Source organism: Juglans microcarpa x Juglans regia, chromosome 2D (genome assembly GCF_004785595.1).
Source record: "Juglans microcarpa x Juglans regia isolate MS1-56 chromosome 2D, Jm3101_v1.0, whole genome shotgun sequence".
Lineage (NCBI taxonomy): Eukaryota > Viridiplantae > Streptophyta > Magnoliopsida > Fagales > Juglandaceae > Juglans > Juglans microcarpa x Juglans regia.
Window position 1 is genome coordinate 11,099,632 of NC_054596.1, and position 19,842 is coordinate 11,119,473.

General features: G+C 38.5%; 2 protein-coding genes across 3 annotated transcripts; one reads left to right on the forward strand and one right to left on the reverse strand.

The window, feature by feature from the left end:
* Positions 1 to 248: 248 nt before the first annotated feature.
* On the reverse strand, positions 249 to 638 carry LOC121249253. The gene has a single exon (XM_041147966.1). The coding sequence runs from the start codon at positions 636 to 638 to the stop codon at positions 249 to 251; it is 390 nt and encodes a 129-aa protein (XP_041003900.1).
* A 2,064-nt stretch (positions 639 to 2,702) lies between these two features.
* Positions 2,703 to 9,395, forward strand: LOC121249410 (probable glucan 1,3-alpha-glucosidase). Of its 2 annotated transcripts, none has more exons than XR_005937615.1 (6): positions 2,703 to 4,488; positions 5,639 to 5,912; positions 6,104 to 6,239; positions 7,015 to 7,225; positions 7,433 to 7,565; positions 8,664 to 8,803. XR_005937615.1 is itself a non-coding variant. In XM_041148118.1 (6 exons), the coding sequence occupies exons 1-6, from the start codon at positions 2,809 to 2,811 to the stop codon at positions 9,030 to 9,032; spliced, it is 2,877 nt and encodes a 958-aa protein (XP_041004052.1). In that variant the 5' UTR covers positions 2,708 to 2,808; the 3' UTR covers positions 9,033 to 9,395. The 2 variants fall into 2 exon arrangements, 1 of the variants encoding a protein (XP_041004052.1); XM_041148118.1 differs by having other exon boundaries at positions 2,708 to 4,488; positions 7,359 to 7,565; positions 8,664 to 9,395.
* The last annotated feature ends 10,447 nt before the right edge of the window (positions 9,396 to 19,842 follow it).

Genomic DNA, 19,842 nt, shown 5'->3' on the forward strand with positions numbered 1-19,842 from the left:
TTTGATTGGCACAAGCATGAAAAAATTTTGTGTTCTTATCACCCATGTTATACCAATTTCTCTTGGCCCTTTGTCTCCACTTTAAATCCTCCTGCTCCAAAAGTTTGCCTACCTCATGTTGCAGCTTAATAATTTCACTACTGTTGTGAGGCCCTTCATCCTCCTGCAATTCCTTAATTCTGGCAGTAATCTGGTTTATGTGTCCACATCTTTCTCTATCTTTTTTCCTAAAACCTCGACCAAGTGCTTCACCGCATATCCTCAATAACTTTTGCACCTTTTTCTATTGGTTTACTTGACTGCACCTTTTTAGACCAGGCCCCTTCAACCAAGCTCTTGCACTCCTCATCTTTCAACCAGCTAGCTTCAAACCTGAAGACAAAACCTCTCTTATTTAGCCTTCTTTCACCTTCCACAAAAGACAGCAACATTGGCTTATGGTCAGAACTTCTTGCAACTAAGCCTTCCACCACCACCTCTCTAAACATACCCTCCCATTTTGCACTCATCAAGTAACGATCCAGCCTTTCCTTTGTGAATGTGTGATCTGAGTGTCTGTTACTCCAAGTGAAAAGATTCCCCACATAGCCTACATCATACAACTCATTACTCTCCAAGGCTCCTCTAAATTGTGCCATTTGGTATTCTACCCTCATTTTTCCACCAACTTTTTCACTTTGAGTCAAGATCTCATTAAAATCACCAGCAACACACCATGCAATTCCTCTCCCTGGATTCACTCTTGCCAACAACTCCCAAGAGAATCTTCTTTTTGAAGTATCCGGATGCCCATAAAATCCAGTGAACAACTATTCTCTTTTGTCATCCTCCCTAACTTTAGCACTAACATGCCAATGAGAAAAAGATTTAATTTCAATAGCCTCTTCATCTTTCCAGAAAAGAGCTAAACCCTCTTTCCTTCCTATCGGGTCAGTTGCAAAACATCCCTCCATGCCCAACTTTTTCTTCAATGCCTCCATTCTCCTAACTTTGCTCATAGTCTCAATGAGAAATACAAGCTTGGGTTTCTTTTCCTTAACCAAAAGGCTAAGATCTTGAACTGTCCGAGGGTTCTTAAGCCCCCGGCAGTTCCAACTTAATAGACTCATAATTCTTGGCGAGGCTGCTTAACAGCCTCCGCGATTGAAGTTACCATCCATTCGTCCACCTCTTCCCCCTCCCTCCTAACCTTCTTCTCCATTTCACCCCTTAGATCTCCCTTCCCTAAACACTCCACATTTCTTTTTATAGGAGTAGTAGACACAATAACTTCACATTGAGATTTTACACCCCGTGCCTTTCTTTTCCAACTACCCCCCTTTTGATTTTTTGCTCCAGTTTGTTTTACAGGCAACTCCCTCATTGAACCATCCACCTCATGTACCACCATAGAAAACAGGTTTGATCCCTCATTCACTTCCTCTACCCCTCTTCCCTCTCCTCCCTACACTATCTTCAAGACTAAATTCTCATTTCTGCAAACCTCACCACCACCCTCTCTCACCTCATTTTTCATTTTCTTTCCCTCTCCATAGCCCTCACCATCACCATCCACACTTGTACCACCTCTTGGAATTTCCCCTTATTCCTCTTCACTAGTTTGAGTTTTTGATTCCCCTTTCCTCTCAAAATTCCTTCGAATACCTCCTTGTGCTCTCAACTAGGAACCAAACTGAAAAGTTTCATCCACACCATCAGATTCCTGTTTGTCGCATCCCTCCTTATCATGTGAGATGCAGCCACATTTAAAGCAAATCTTGGGTAGTTTTTCATATTTAAAAGGAATCCATATGCTCTTGCCATCAAAATTGATTGTTCTTCCCCTCGCAATAGGCTTCCTCAGATCACATTCCACTTTCACCCTAAGACATCTTCCCCATGCTACATTACTCTCATTTGCGTCCACCTCCACAACTCTCCCTATCGAATTACCAATCTGCTCAGCTATTCTGCGATTCATTCCTCCCAGTGGAATATTAAACATCTGGATCTAGAAACTCTCACTATCAAAATCCAGCATATGTGATTGCGTCCTTCCATTGAACAACTTCAGTACCAAGAGAGAATTATCAAAAAGCCAGGGACCTCCCTCTAGTACTCCATCTCTATCTCTTCTGCTTGCAAAAGTTATCACAAAACAGTTCCTTCCAATCTCATGGAATTCTACTGTTTTCCTCACCTGCCACACCTTATCCATCATCGATCTAACAAGTTCCTTTCCAATCATCCTCTCAGAGCAGATATTCCCTACCAGACTTCTTTCTCCTTTTGTTTTGAGTTCTTTCACTTCTTCTGAGTTAATCACTACAGGGCTCTTCTCTTCCTCATTACGCTTCAATCGCTCCCACCTCTCTGACACTCCCTCCATTTCCTCCCACTCCCGACCACCGTGGTGATCGGAATGTCCTCTTCCCTACTTCCGCAAGAGTAGTAGTAGGGTAACCTGCTTCACCTCCCTCGCCTATGGGAGACGCTTGAGAGAAGAATTTGATTGATTCAAAGAACCTCGACTGTTTGATTGCAAGTCACCTCCTACTTTGATCTATATATCATATATTTAGTAAGAGAAAAAATAAATAAAAAAAATGTGATGTGTGATATATGATGTGTGGAAATAATGAATATAATTTTTCTTAAATTTTAGGATCGGACTTACATTTGTATTGTTACGCAAATAAAAGTTATTAACTATAAATAGCAATGTTAAAAGACAAAGCTTTCCATGACCCAGTTAGTTAATTTTCCCTTTTTTTGTTTTTATTTATCGACTCGCAAGTCTGCTAGTCTACTGCTGATTGCTGGCTGCTGATGCACGCTTCATCTACTTCCTCCATTTCTGGGCTTCCATTTCTCTTTCTTCCTCCGTTTCTGGCGTTCCATGCCAAGTGCCAACCCACTCCACACATGAAACCCCAGATGAGAAACCTTAATCTCTTTCTCTTCCTCCTCTTATCTCTTCACTTCATCTCAGTCCTCTCCTGGAAGAAAGAAGAATTCAGAAACTGCAACCAGACCCCCTTCTGCAAACGCGCCAGGGCCCGCAAGCCTGGCTACTGCTCCCTCCTCGCCCGTCACGTCATCATCTCCGATGGTGACGTCACTGCCAAACTCCTCCCCAAGAATCATGAAACCTCGGAAGACCACCACGAAATCAACCCCTTGCTTCTCACTCTCTCCCTGTACCAGGACGGCGTCCTGCGTCTCAAGATTGACGAGGACCCCTCCCTCGGTCCACCCAAGAAGCGTTTTGAGGTCCCCGATGTGATCGTCCCCGAATTCTCAAACAACAAACTCTGGCTCCAGAGGATCTCCACGGAGACCATTGACGGCGATACGAGGCCATCTTCGATCGTGCACTTAGCGGACGGCTACGAGGCTGTTCTCCGGCACGATCCTTTTGAGGTTTACGTGCGAGAGAAGGGCAGTGGTAATCGCGTGATATCCCTGAACTCACATGGCTTGTTTGACTTCGAGCAATTGACTGCCAAGGGAGAAGGTGAGGAGTGGGAAGAGAGTTTTCGAGAAAACACAGACACGAGGCCGTACGGCCCGCAGTCGATTAGCTTCGACGTGTCGTTTTACGCCGCGGATTTTGTATACGGGATTCCTGAGCATGCTACAAGCCTCGCTCTCAAGCCCACCAGAGGCCCCGGAGTGGAGTATTCCGAACCCTACAGGTTGTTTAACTTAGATGTGTTCGAGTACATTCACGATTCGCCTTTTGGGATTTACGGGTCTATTCCGTTCATGATTTCGCACGGGAAGTCTAGAGGAACTTCCGGGTTTTTCTGGTTGAATGCGGCGGAGATGCAGATTGATGTGATGGGGGCCGGGTGGGATGCCGACTCGGGGATTTCGTTGCCATCTGAAAAGACTAGGATCGATACGTTTTGGATGAGCGAGGCAGGAATCGTAGACGCCTTCTTTTTTGTTGGTCCAGGACCTAAGGATGTTGTTAGACAGTACATGAGTGTGACTGGAATGCCTGCGATGCCGCAGTTGTTCGCCACGGCGTATCACCAATGTAGATGGAATTATAGGGACGAGGAGGATGTTGAGGATGTGGATTCCAAATTTGACGAGCACAACATTCCGTACGATGTGTTGTGGCTCGATATTGAGCACACGGACGGAAAGAGATATTTTACTTGGGACAGGATGCTCTTCCCGCATCCGGAGGAGATGCAGAGGAAGTTGGCCGCCAAGGGGAGACATATGGTTACGATTGTGGATCCTCATATTAAGAGGGATGACTCGTATAATGTGCACAAGGAGGCCACGAAAAAGGGGTATTATGTTAAGGATGCGAGTGGGAATGACTTCAATGGGTGGTGTTGGTCTGGTTCTTCGTCGTACCCGGATATGTTGAATCCGCAGATAAGGTCATGGTGGGCTGACAGATTCTCTTTTGAGCATTATGTTGGTTCAACTCCTTCGCTATACATCTGGAATGACATGAACGAGCCTTCTGTTTTTAATGGTCCAGAGGTAAGATACTCACTTCAGTTTGTGTCTTTCTGCCGATTCCGTGCTTTTGTTGATATTGACAAGATGGTAGCTTCCTTATGAATGCCTCTCAAAGTTCGTTCTGTTATTCGACAAGATAAATGAAATCCTTGAGATGATTTTGTTCATTATATCTCCATTAGTGAAATACTTAACAAATATTCTCCGGGGCCAATATATATGCAACTAATAAGCTAGATCATGGTTGCTTGACCACTTGAGTTTTAATTTAGTAACATAGGTTACTCATCAAAAGGAAAAAGTAGTAATGTAAGTTATATAGCTGTATCCTTTTATTCTATTCTTCATGAGCCTTGCACAGACAAGATGGAATTAGGTTATTGCATTTTGACGCTATATTTGTTTCTTTCAGTTATTAAATCTCATTTATTTTTCATTGTTTTTAAAAATACATGTGGGTGTGCGCTCCTGTATCTCTCTCTCTCTCTCTCTCTCCTTCTTTTTTTTTTTTTTTTTTTTTTTTTTTTTTTTTTTTTTTTTTTAAAAGTAAGAAGTTTTATTAGAAATGAATGTATAGGCGAAGCCCATGTATGTCTATTGTGGCTTGATATTCTTTTTGCTCGTGGAAGGATTGGATGCGGTGCAGCAGAGATGTGCATGGGTTCCCTAAAATGATTTTCATATTCTTCCCTAAAATGATTTTCATATTCTTTCTTTGAAATAATAGCTTTTTATCTTATATAATAATATAAAGCATAGGGTTGGAGTAATTTTTTTCAAAGTGGCTCGTTTGCATGAGAAGCTTATGGATAGGACCTTAATTAATCAGTTTCTTTAGAATGCAAAATTATGAAAAGAAAATCTTAATCCTCTTGGCAGTGTTTGATATGATGCTGTTTGAGTTGTTATGTAGAGCTTTTGTCCCAGTAAAGATGAAATCACTGGTGTTTTGTGGGCATAGATTGTACCTTTTTGGCTCATATTTAAAATTATCTTACTTATAAAAATAAAGAAGATGGCATGACCATGCTATTTCTAGGAGATATTTTAATGGATTTCCATGAACATGTCCCATATTTGTTAGGGATGACGTTGGAACATTGGTGGCTGAGATAACTGTGGTTTTCCAAAAAATTCTGAGCCTAATTTCTTAACTATTTATTATGACCAGCTCACAATGCCAAGAGATGCTTTACATTATGGAGATGTTGAACATCGGGAGCTACATAATGCCTATGGGTACTACTTCCACATGGCAACAGCCAATGGGCTTGTAAAACGTGGGGAAGGGAAGGATAGGCCTTTTGTTTTGTCAAGAGCATTATTTGCTGGAAGTCAAAGGTATGGTGCAGTTTGGACGGGAGATAATTCAGCGGAATGGGATCATCTCAGGGTTTCAGTCCCGATGGTTTTGACACTGGGTCTTACTGGACTGCCATTTTCTGGTAACCTTATTAATTAATCTAACAGAAACACAACAAGCTCTTGCTTAAATGCCACCTCACCTGTTAGAGCAAGGTGGATGGTGATCTGATGGATTTGAGACCCATTGGGTGTGTGTTTTATATATCCATAACTTGAAAAAAAAAGACTGAATTTTCTTACAGACGGTGATTGTTGGTATGCTTTTCTGCAGGTGCCGATGTTGGTGGGTTTTTTGGCAATCCTGAACCTGAATTATTAGTTCGCTGGTATCAACTTGGTGCCTACTATCCTTTCTTTAGGGCTCATGCTCATCATGATACGAAAAGACGTGAACCATGGTTATTTGGGTAGGATGTCATCTTCTGTCCAAGTACACTTCCTTTTTTTAACGTATATAGAACAAATGAAAAGGGAAAAGAATTTTATTTTCTTGTTATTTTTTTCCTGCCATTCTTTTTGAGAATTCAGGTAACCCAATTTTCCTACCAAATTAGTGTTAGCAGTATATATATCTTGCCAGAACATGGTGAGAATCAAAAGTATGCACCACACCCAATGGATTGCCTTTTGCCATACCCAATAGATTGCCTTTTCCATGTACTATGATGGCAGTGTAGTATTCTATGTGCCACGGTATTTGGTCTTTTAGAAACTTGTTCCTTGAAAGTCATTTGTACATAGAGTATTAAGCCTTAAAAAGGCAGACCAGTTTGATGAGATAATATGCTTTGCTTTATCTGGGAGAATGAATTTAATTGAACAGAAAGACTGCAGGGAGATAACGTTTTCAAATAAGGTGTTACTTAGAATGTTTAATACCTGGAGAAATCATCTTCATGGGCTCTTAGGGTCATCATGCACGCTCAAATGGAGGTAGGCAGACTTGTGTAGAATGGAACTCATTGAATGGAGTCAAGCAGACTTGTGTTGAATGGAAGTCATTGAAAGACATCAAAACCTGATTTTAAATGTTTGCAGTTGCTTATGCTGTAAATATCTCAACATGGGCATCCGTTTATAACAACTTCCAGTCATATTCTCACCTTGCGTGCATCTTTCATAGTCCCTGCTAGCCTAGTGTATTTACTGATATATGATCTACCCATGGTCACATCACTGCAGAGAGCGAAATACAGAACTTATCAGAGATGCCATACATGTCCGTTACATGTTGATACCATATTTCTACACATTATTTAGAGAGGCAAACACAAGTGGTGTTCCTGTTGTGCGTCCACTGTGGATGGAATTCCCTTCCGAGGAAGCTACTTTCAGCAATGATGAGGCTTTCATGGTTGGAAACAGTATTCTGGTGCAAGGGATTTATACTGAGGTACTGCAGTGACCATATACTTAGCGCTATATCTGTCTGGACAATTATCTGTACTAATCTCCTTGTTCCATTTTTTTTTATTTTTTTTTATTTTTAATGATATCCCAAACTAAACTATCGGATATCTTCTCAGCGAGCTAAAGTTGCATCAGTGTATTTACCTGGTAGTCAATCTTGGTATGACCTGAGAACTGGAACTTCATATAGGGGAGGCATGACCCACAAGCTGAAGGTCTCTGAAGACACCATTCCTGCCTTTCAAAGGGCTGGAACCATCATACCAAGGAAAGACCGGTTTCGGCGAAGCTCCACACAGATGGTGAACGATCCTTTTACACTGGTATGTATTTGACATTGATATGACTCATATAGGCTATCAATCTAATTCTCAAGTCCTCGTGCATCAGAGTCATACACTTCTGACTTTGCAAATGCTTAGCTGTTGGCTTTAGGCACCAACACTATTTGTGTTGGTTCCCACTGTGTCCTTTGGGTAGCTAATCATAATCAGCAGGTTGCTTTACTCATCCAAAAAAAGAAAAAAAGAAAAATCAGCAGGTTGCTTTGAAATTTTGGAAACAAAGTGCTATCTATGCTTTCTGTCATGTGACTGATTCATATTTTTACTTGGAAGTGGGGGAACACGTTTAGTACCCAAGCTGACATGCGACCTAGAAGTTGAAGTTATTTCGTTTTTCCAAGCACCACATTAAGTTTGTGCTATTTAGAGTGTTATACATTTTGGTAGAATAGTACTTCATTTGAGCATCACGGTTTGTATTTTGGATTAAGATCATGAAGACCTATTAGATTGTAGAACTAGTCCCTTGCATCACTTTACACATCTTTTTTATTATCATGTTCTTGTGGTAGACACATCTTCTACATTGAGATCTGGGAAAGATTGATTAACTTGTAGATTTGCTATAGAGTTGTGCATTTGATATTGAGTCCCTTGGTCTTAAAATGCATTGCAATAACCATTTAGTCATGAAATTGCGACACTTGCAAATTTGGGTCTAGGAGGACCCTTCTCAATGAAGCATCGCTATTTTCTTTATGATTCTGCTAGTAACAACAGTTGTTATTGCTAACTCTGTCATTAACCCCTAAGGGTTGGTTCAAGTGGCAAAAGTCTTGGTCTTGGTGGTATGCTCCCTCCAAGTCTAAGGTTCAAATCCTCTTGCGCGCAAACAATTCTTAGGGGCCATCGGACTGGAGGATTTTCTCCTTGAATTACCCGAGCGGGAAACTCTTTGTTGAGGGCTTGTGCACCTCCAGAATTAGTCATAATGCTGATCTCGGACACCCAATGCCAATAAAAAAATCGCCATGTCATTAATCACTCCATTATAAATAGCACTAGTAACTGTTAGTGCTAATCTCCTTAACGAGCAAAACAAATGGTGTTTGTGCTTATCTCTCCTGTCTTCTTTAGGTGATTGTTCTTAATAGCTCTCAAGCAGCTGAAGGTGAACTCTATGTTGATGATGGCAAAAGCTTTGAATTTGAGCATGGGGCCTACATTCATCGCCGCTTTGTGTTATCAGATGGCAAACTGACGTCTGTGAACCTGGCACCCGCTTCCTCTGGTAAATCCCGATTTTCTTCAGAAACTGTTATTGAGAGAATTATACTGCTAGGACATACTCACAGCCCCAAGAGTGCCCTAATTGAGGCAACAAATCAAAAGGTCGACATTGGACTGGGGCCCCTATGGCTTCAGTGGGGACGTGGCTCTGCTGTTGTAACTGTCCGCAAGCCTGGTATCCGAATTGCAGACGACTGGACGATAAAAATTTTGTAAGAATGTTGACGTAGATGGCTTTTTTTCCTAGGAGGATGAAATCTCCTATGTTTCTGGTAGGATCATTATCGATGGAATTCTTTCCGTCATTGTGAATGGTGGTGGCGAAATCTGGAACTCAGAACTATGTATAAAGTAACATGATACACATTACAGAAACTCACAGCTAATTCCTTGACTGTTGTTACTATCCTGTGGAAGCATAAAAAATATGAAACGATGAAAGAAAGAAATGAAGGAAGAAAACGCCCTGTTGATGAGATGTTTAAAGGCAAGATGCCCTGTTTACTATTCTAACTTTGTACATAGCAAACAATCCAAGTTTATTTACCTTCCCCAGCTGCTGTGGCCATGTTAAGTTCATTCCAGGAGCTGCTGTTGCCCATTTCTGTCAGTTCTGTTCAAAAAAAAGAAGAAAATATTGGCTTTTTTGCCGTGAAACAGGCCTTCTCCATACTCTGTTTTTCCCCTGTAAACCTTAACCCGTGGAAACTGACTTTGCAATTTTCATCTGCAAGGCTCATCATCCACTTCCTCGATCTAGAAATAAGATCCTAACCTCTGTTGACACTCAATTACAAGTTATAATCGGAGACAGCAACATATTTCAATTGTACTTTATCCGTAGGTTAAATTTCACGGCCTTTTGATATTTATTTTACTTCGTTTCGAGCTCCCCCAATAGAAATTTATTAAATCCCTGTGAGGCAGTACTGAAATTTTTTATGGTGAAACAGAGCTTGTGGGTCTTTCTTTCTATGAGGTGGGACAAAGAAAAATCATAAAATTTTTAACTGAAAAATTCTAAAACAAGAAGATTGAAAGCATATATAAGAGATCCATATTCCAGTTTACCATCAGCTTTATATATATAGAGAACAAAGATGGATTTGGAGATCAAGGGTGGGGACGTGGGGTTACTGTTGTATAGTCTACTATGAAATTTCATCCGGGGGGGGGGGGGGGGGGGGGGGGGGGGGGGAGGGGAAGGAAAAAGAGTGATTTATCAGGGTGAAGTATCTAATTTAATAATGGAAAAAGACTTTTCTGGCATATAAACTCTTAGACTATATATATATGAAGTCAATGATCTGCAAATAATGGAAAATCAAACAGTTTGTTCTATAGAGGAAAAGGTTTTGCCAAACAATTCAAATTCAAATGAATCATGACACCAAACAGATAATTCAGAATTAATACTGTATGGAGATATCAATGATGAATCAAATGATGTGATTAGTATATATGTTTCATATTGTGGGAGCTAATTAAAGATCATCGATCGAGAAGATCAAGATAGAAAGTTGAAATAATTGGAGAATGGGACCAAAACTCAGCTAAATCCCACGTGTTTTGATGCCAGATCGAACACTGCCATCCTCAATCAAGCATATATACAGCATTTTCAGAAAATAAAAACGATATGATTATTTTATTAGATGCACAGTAGTACTGGATATATATGGACATTAATGGAGACATGCATGAAAGGATCGATATAGACAGCAAGGTATGGACTACTTCGAAAAGTCGCCATGCATGCATTTAAGATCATCACATTTCAAGCGCCTTTTCTCACAGACAACAAGAATCTAACGATATAAGGTCGGCAAAAGCGAGTGATTGTTTTTTGTTTCTTAGAACCTAACCACTAAAATTAAAGACCACCCCCCCCCCCCCCCCCCCCCCCCCCCCCCCCCCCCCCCCCCCCCCCCCCCCCCCCCCCCCCCCCCCCCCCCACATGGATCTGAGTGAGAGAGAGAGAGAGAGAGAGAGAGAGAGAGAATTCACTTGCGTAGTTTTCAATATATATACATATATATATAAGAACAGAGCCAAAGATATTGGAACATTTCAACTATATCTTGACGATATTCGTTAGCGTGTTTGGAAGATCTTTGGAATTGGACAACTACTGATCTTGCTTCTTGGGTTACGTACGTTGTACACTTAATTTGGTCACTAATTAAATTAATACCTCCAACTTTCTAATATCTTAATCTCAAAGCTAAGCAAGTAATTATACAAAATTAATAGTACGATCAGATCAGCTAGCTAGCTGACTGCTGATCTAATGATTTACATGGCCGGCGGCCGAGAAACAATTGTCAACAAGCTGGAGGCCAAAGAAAAATCATTAACTAACTTTGCAAGTGGCCGGCCACGCCAGAACCATTATATATGTGTGTGTGTGTCTCATGGGGGCCGGGGCGCTGCAACAATATGATTTATAAACTGTGTCGGAACAGTTTCTAATTGGACATATTTTCCCATCTTCTGCTTATAATAATAATAGGGTCTAGCTTCAAATAGCTTTCGAATTGTTATCTTAAGTAATTACTCTAACATGGTTAAGGGTTTTCAGATAACCAAGTTTTGAGCTCAAAAACTATGATGATGATGATGATGATGAGGAGTACTACTACTTCGATCGACTCAAGCTCGAAGTGCCAACAATAGCAAGCTCGCAGACTTTATGAGAATTTAAGTCTAGTTTACGAGGTTTGATAAGTATGACAACAGTATTCATACAGTACTAAAATTTCATGTTCCTTTTAACGTCAAGAACAGATGACTTGGGAATTCGCTTTGTAATCATCGATCCCATAATGGGTATACGTACTGGCCAGTGGGAGTGAAGAAACACGTATATACGTACTTCATAAACTGCAGTAACCCACTGAGTAAAAGCATATATATTATATAGCTATGGCACTACTAGCTCGATCTGCAGATAAATCAAAATATATAATTGGGTGCAGAGACCACATGAACCCCAAACCCAGGAGGAAAAATCAAATAAACAAATAAACCGAAAGTAACCAAAGATCATACCCACCGTTGAGAGTACTCCGAGCTCATCATGTAGTGGGGTACCTATCCAATTATATGACCTTGAAATCCCATGCTAATTAAAATGCTTGGTCACCCTTCCACCAGGGCCAGTGGCCTCCAATTATTAGATTCTGTGGACTTAATTCAGAATATATGTAAATATATATAGCGCCTTTGTTACAAGTATCAATTAGAGGAGCATTAATATATGGCACAGGTTGTGCAATATTGCTTGCTGGTCCACCGGATCGTCTAGCTAGCTACTAGCTAGGTAGCTATGCAGTGGAACTGTGGAAGGATAGAAAGCTAGCTAGCTGTACGTACGTATAGCTCAATCATCTCCAGCGCGCCACAAATGCCAACTTGACGATCTAAGACCTAACATGACTCAAGCTGCAGTGGACCCGCCATGCACTTAATTTTGTGGTCAATCTCTTAAACCTCCACTTTCAATGGTAGTTCTTTCGAGTTAACATCACTTCATGAAATATTGATGCCTTCCCACTGATCTGCACTGTCCCGCCCATCGATCATATATACTAAAATATCCTCGTGTTGATCAGATGTCAAACGTCGATATAGATCTATATAATTAATAAACCAATTAATTATTAAGTAATTGAAAAGGAGAATTCAAACTTCAAACATACTTGATCCCTAGCTAGCTAGTAGTGATATATAGGAGCATTTCATGATCGGTTCTCCAATTACTATATATATATATATATATATATTTCCTCAGTTTTTGGGCACTTGAGTAGTGATATATAGGAGCATTTCATGATCGGTTCTCCAATTACTATATATATATATATATATTTCCTCAGTTTTTGGGCACCAAGTGCCAATGAGCATCAGATACTGTTTGTTTCCATAATGAGTTTTTCTTTCCAATATAATATTGAACGGTCCTCATAATGTTTCGACTCTTTTAAAGGAAAGTTTTATGGACCTAATTTGAGTAGTCCTTCATCAGGCTTCAACGGCCTGCAGTAAATTAAACACACATGATTTCTTTCTTACTCATGATTTATTTATTTATTCGATTAAGAAACTGTGTGTTTGTAGAACGTTCTTTGAACCCAGCTGGATCGTTTTGATCTTCATCCATTCATACATATTGCATGCAGGGTTCGAGAGATCCCAACTGTTACTGCTTAGATCACCTATAATATTCAAGCAAGTGATGATATATATAGTAATACTGGAAACCAATTAACATGGATCATGCATGCATGCATGCGTAACCTCACATTCATGAGAACATATATACATTAACAGACAAATAATTTTGAGTGTAGTATATATATAGTACTACTATTTATTAGAGAATCCACGGAGTTCTGAGATCACGATCGAGCTTAACAGTAGTTTGTTTTTCCGTGATTGGCAGTCCCCAATATAGTGTATATATACTATAACAAGGAAAGGGGACCAACTCACACTACACTCCACATGACAAACAAATATTCCATCATGGTCATCAGGGTACATTTTTATTCTTGCAGTACCTAGCTAGCTGCATATATGTATGTTTGTGTGTGTGTGTGTGTATTATATATATATATATATATATAGATATATATATATATATATATAATTGCAATTGCATGCACTAGCGAATCCAATCAAACACATAAAGATGCATTGAAAAACAAAGGCACGGAGGAGGAGGAAAAGCATAAATTCTTCTCCTTTAATTATAAGGATGGAGGGAGGCAATACACGTGACAAGTCAATACAAAAGTACTGATCATGATCTTCCGTTATATATGAATTAGAATACAATATTCTTCTTAAAGTGGTTTCCAACAGTACTACCCATTATCAATGTCTCTGAGTACTATATATAATCTTGAAAGACCAAACCAAAAGAAATTGCAGCAATATATATATATATATATATAGGCTCCTTCACCCATCTCTTTTTTGTTTTACCACAAAGACACTTAAAGTTAATTATAGGACCGACCGATAATCATATTAAGTAGTATGGATGCAGCAAGCCTTGGGGTCAAGTGGAGACCACAATGATTTGAGTACTATTACATTAATTTCCACCTTTGACATAAAGTTAGGTCAAATATATAATGATCCTCATGACAGCTCAAAGCAACCTTAGCACAATCCCATGAACTTAGACACTCTTTTATGAGAATTATGATGTCGATCGGTTGGTGGTACTCTATTTTTTTCTTTTTTTTTTTTGGGTCCTCTTCCTTTTTCATCTATTATTGTTCATGGACTTATAAGTTAAACCTAGCTTTCAAGGGCACACGTAGGAAGCATTCTTGATCTTCTACTTTTTTTTACTGGTTTGTCTTATATATATATATATATATATATATATATATATATATATATATATATATATATCCTACTAATTAGCACGACTAGGGCTAGCTTGCAACTCAAAGTTCATGCCTGTACTATCACCTTTTTTCTCTAATAAATCTTCCATGTTACAATTCAAACACACACACACACACATATAATTAACGAATTATTAGAGAATCGACATGCGGTACTTTTATTTTGTTATATCATTCAAAATTAATATTTATATTAACAATTATATATATATATATATATATAATAATGAAACATTTTGTGATAGTACTGTGATAGGATGGAAATTAACAAGCTGGCTGTCATCCACGATAAGATTCTAAACGTACATGATACACATACATACATATGTGTGTGTGAAATTCTAATCATCATCTCTTTATCATAATTACACACTACACAATTTTTTTTTAACAAGTATGTGATGTAAGAATTGATAAGTAGAAGAATTTAATTAGTTTAGTAAAAAAAAATGTGATGTATAGAATGATAAATAGCAAATCTCTTTTATATATATGTATATATATATATATATCAAAAAGTCTACTTGCAACCGCCTTGGGTAACCGCGGGGTAACCCTTGCCCCCGTGGCAAGTGAAACGACGCTTTTTGAAAGTTTCGAAACTCACTCTTCCAGATTTCGTCTCTTCATCTCTCTTCTTCTTCTCTTCGTCTTCCTTCGTCTACTCTGCCTCTCCCCTTCGTCTTTAACAATTTTCCCTCTAGTGATTTCGCTCCAGTCTGCTGTTCGTACCTTCCATTCCATTTCAAGAAGCTTTGGTTCACTCCAGCGATTTTTGGTCTTCAACCATTTCAATCCCTTTAGCTCGACGGCATCTCTCCCCTTCATCTCTGCAACCACTTCGTCTCCCCTTCAAGCTTACATAGACAACACAGACACACCAGTCACCCCTTCGTCTTCCATCAAATTAGAATCTCTGCCTCTCCCCTCGTCTTCCCCACATCTTCCGAGGCACGAAGTCCTCTTCTAAAACCCTAACCCTAAATCCCAAAACGCTAACCCTAAATCCCGAAACCCCTAACCCTAAATACCAAAACCCTAACCCTAATTCCTGAAACTCTAACCCTAACCCTAAATCCCGAAACACTAATCCTAACCCCGATTACCATATCTGTTGTATTTATCGCGATTATCATATGTTGTATGTTTCTCGATTATCATATCTGTTATAAATATTATATTTAGTAAGGAAATAGTAATAGTTGAAATTGGTGTAGTTGTTTTCATTTAGGAGCAAACGGTTTGCTGAGTTTCAGTTGTCTGAAAAAGATTGGTATGTTCTTTCTCCTGCAAGTATGTGATGTAAATTACCCTATTTGCATGAGTAAGTTTTGTTGAGATAAGAAGTTAATTGTTTCCCTGTCCTGTCTATGTACTCTAATCAGTCAACCCTGAAAACTACATGGTGTTGGCTGCAAATTACATGTCTTGTCTATGAACTTTGTTTGTTAAATTGTTAACTTTCTACTTTGATAGTTATCAATCTAGTACTGGGTAATCTAGTACTTTGGTGTTTAGCATGATGGAACTTGAAGATTGGTTGTACTGCTGCAAACGGTTTTGAGTTGCATTATTACCTGTCCAACAACTAAGTCAAGTAATCTGCAATTGCATTTGGTGTTTGAATTGTACACTTATTACTATTGGAAGCATTTGCTGTTTGTAAAGTAGTTTTTTGGTTACCTTTGCGTTGGTGCTTGTTTGTATGGTATATCCCATTTGCCTAAACCTTTATATATGTATAAGATAAAGTTGGTTACGATACTTGTTTTAGAAATTAGCTAGATATTTATTTTTTAGTTGTTACTTATTAGTTCAGGTTTCCTTATAGTGGTTGAACTAATTTCTCAACTCTTAACTTGAGTTTTGTCACAATTGCAGGTTGACCTGTTTCAAAGCTTTTAACTTGTAACTTGAGTTTTGTTAAAGAATGAGAAAGAGCTAGAGAAGATACTCGACGAAATCGAAAGGAGCGAGATTGAGCTCCGAATGAGAACGGATGAGATGAAGAAGAGAGAGACGATGCTATACAATAGAAATGAGGAGGTTTCAAAGAAGGAGAAAGAGCTTCTTGAGCAACAAGCTGAAATAAGACATTATTTAACACTGCTCTGAGTGTATTGGGCTTTTGCAGTTATTGTTTCATGTTACTTGGTATTAGCTAGGTGATTTCGGACATGTTGTGATAATTAGGTAGTTACCATACTGCAACTGTTTGTAATTAAATACCATTATTATTAAACTGTCAGTGTTTGTATGGCCTTGGATTAAATTTTGTGATTCTAATTCATATGAGTTGTGATTCTGATTCTGATTCCGATTCCGATTCATATATGATTATGACAGGGTCTCAATTTAATACAGAATGTGTAAGTTCTTTGGGATATAAGAACCCCACGGTTGATGAATTTGGCCTTTTGAAATATAATTTTTTGTAATTATTTTTATAGGTCAAGCATCTTGCATCTCTTGATCCACAATTCTGGTTGCAAAAACTTGGCTGTTTCAAACTTTGAGTTCTTTGCCTACTGAATGTGATCTGAAATACTTGCAATATGAATAATGGGTTGTTTGCCGCGTGGGTAGAAAGAATAATGAATGATAGTGAGTCTGCACAACTTCCTAGTCTCTTATAAACAACATTATTATCACTATGCATTAGAAAGGACACTGCGCTTTAGGCACTTTTGTTTTCTGAATGATGGCCTCTTATCAAGATGCTGTATGCGATAAGAAGCAGCACTAGAGCAGCCAAGTCCAACCAGTTGGAATGTGCAGAGGGCATGCCATACAATTTTCCTAGCTTGAACTGCAAAAGTCCCTAAAATACATTCAATACACAAAAAAGTCACTGGAACACATTAAATACTTCAAAAAATATTCAATAAGGCCAAAATGTCTCTAAAATGCATTTTCAATATTTACCAAAAGTCCCTAAAATTACATTCAAGATTTCCTCAGGAGTTTCTTTTAGTACTTAATCATGAAATAATAGGTGGTGATCTTATTATTCCAAAACCACACAAAAAGGAACCTGTGCACAAATCAATGTGACTCATGGTGAACATTGCTTTGGTGAATTTTCTGATTAATTGGGAACCTGTGCAGAAATTTGATTATGTTGGAATCATGGATGCTTGAATGACCATAAATATAAGAGAATTTTTTACTATCGTCTAAAACACTCAAGGTATTAAGATAAAACACCTGGAACCAACATCATATTGCAACATATAAAGTTTCATACCATCCAAAAATAACTACAAATAAAAAGCTATCCATCCAAAAATACAAATGATTGTCCAATATAATATAGCCATTGGTTCCAATACACATTACACAGTTCAAATACACAAAAATGGTGCATTGTCATGTGTCCATGAATTACATTCAATATATAAACCACTTCATTTTCTTGCCGGTTGTGATCCATGCAAGCAAGTTGCACCGGTTGTAATTCATCCAACCCAAATTGCATGTGTAACAAATAATATTCAAATATTAATGTAATATCGATATTACTATTCAAATACTTTAAATTTTTTGCGAACTTACACTTTCTTGACTCACAATCATTGTTTTGAGTCATGTCACATTACTCAAGCCTTTTATTGATTTTATTTTTGAGAGAATATTGAAAAGCCAAGAAAGCCTTTTATTATTGAGCTAGCTTAACATATCTAGTGCAATCAATGCCTCCAAACAGCAAGTCCAACACCCAAACCAGATAATGCAATAGGGAGGTTCAGTTCAGTGCAGTAAAATGAACACAAAATGAAACAAAACACAAAATGAAACCATTCACTTCATTGTGAAAAATTCAAGCATCCCATATAGTCATGTTGATGTATTTTCTAATTGATTTTAATAGTTCTATGTCTTATAACAAAGCCTGTATAATAAAGGAGATACAATTGGTACTTAAATATAAGATATTGTGAAATAGAATACAACTGGTAAACCATCAAACAAAAAATTTAATTGATAACATTTAAAATGAATAAGAAGATTTCTTGCTTCTAGGTCTCTCCCAAGTCTTGCTTTTAGATCTCTCCATCCCAAAGCTCCAAAAGAGACTTTTTTTTTTTTTGCTCCAGCTACTAATATTCAAATTCAAGTTGCTATTTTCATCAACAGTTTTGAGTAATGCAGCAAAGATAAGCTGTAATTATTCCTTAAAAAGAAAGGGTTCAGTAAGTTTCATCTTGGACCTACATCCACATTATCAAATTACAATTGCGTGCCTTAATACACCTACCTACTCTGTTGTCCCCACAGGTTCCGACATTTCATTTTCTTTTAACTTTTCCAAAGCCAAAATTCTTCTATCAAGTGAGTTAGAGATTCCTTTAACCTATTCCGAAATGGCCTCCTGGGCAACCCTATAATCCCTGTGAAGAATGTAAAACCCCATAAATGAAGCCGTTCTAGCCCCCATTAAGAACGATGCCAATCTCCTCCGAAAGAGACTTGTAAGGCCTTCATTAGAGATTAATTCACTTGGAATACCTCCTCTACGCTGTGGAATTCCACTTATCTTCTGCAACTCATCAGGGCTCAGTTTCCAATGAAATATGTCTAAGTTTTTTTTCATCCTCTCTTTGTTGAAACTTTTCACAACAACACTAACCCCTTGCTCATATACCCATCTTAATGAAATCTTCACACAACAAATCTAAATCTAAATTACCACCATGCTTCACTTCAAACTAGACAGTCCTTTTCAAAATCCTAAAACCAAAAATACCCAAAAATAGGAAAAAGAATGTTCCATGATTTTTCTAAATTTTTGTTCTATTTTGATGGGATGCACTGTGCAAACAAAACCAACAAAAAAAAAAAGAGAAGGTTAAGGTTGAGTTTGCAGAAACCATAAAGAAACCAGCCCCTAGATCGAGTAGGCTTTTCTTTTCCAAACACAAAGACGATGGCGGCGGCGACGATCTCTCCTTCTGCCAGACCTGAGATCGAGCATAGTTTATCTTCCCAAACCCGAGATCGAGATCGAGATTGAGTTTTTCTTCCCAGACCCAATGAAGCATTATTTCCATAAAAAAAAAAAAATGGCAGCTTTGAAGTAAAGAACACTATAAATGCATTGTTGTCAGACATTAAGCCCCTTCAGCAGATGCAAGCAAATTAGCAATAAAAAACTGGGTTGATATTTGACTATCCATCACTTCCGGAAGACGATAAACCTCCCCTTCAAATACCCAAATACAACTAAGCCAAAATATAACCTCAACAGACAAATCCACAAGGAAATCTCCCCTTCAAATGTCCAAATACAGCCAAAATATAAATTGAACATCAAACAAAATATGAGGGGTTGATCATTTGGGTATTACCTGAAGCTAGCCACGGAGACAACACGAAGCTACAAAAACGACAAGATCAATCTACCAGTTCTTACTCACGACGAGACCTACCTTCTTCTCCGTCAAACTGGTCAAACAGAGATGGACCACAAAAAAAAATGTGTAAAACTAGCCAAACCGGTACCCTATGACTCACACACAGAGACGATGCAGTGAGGAAGGAAACGAAACTATGATTCACACACAGGAAACCCAAAGACGACGACGATGCAGCGAGAAAACAGA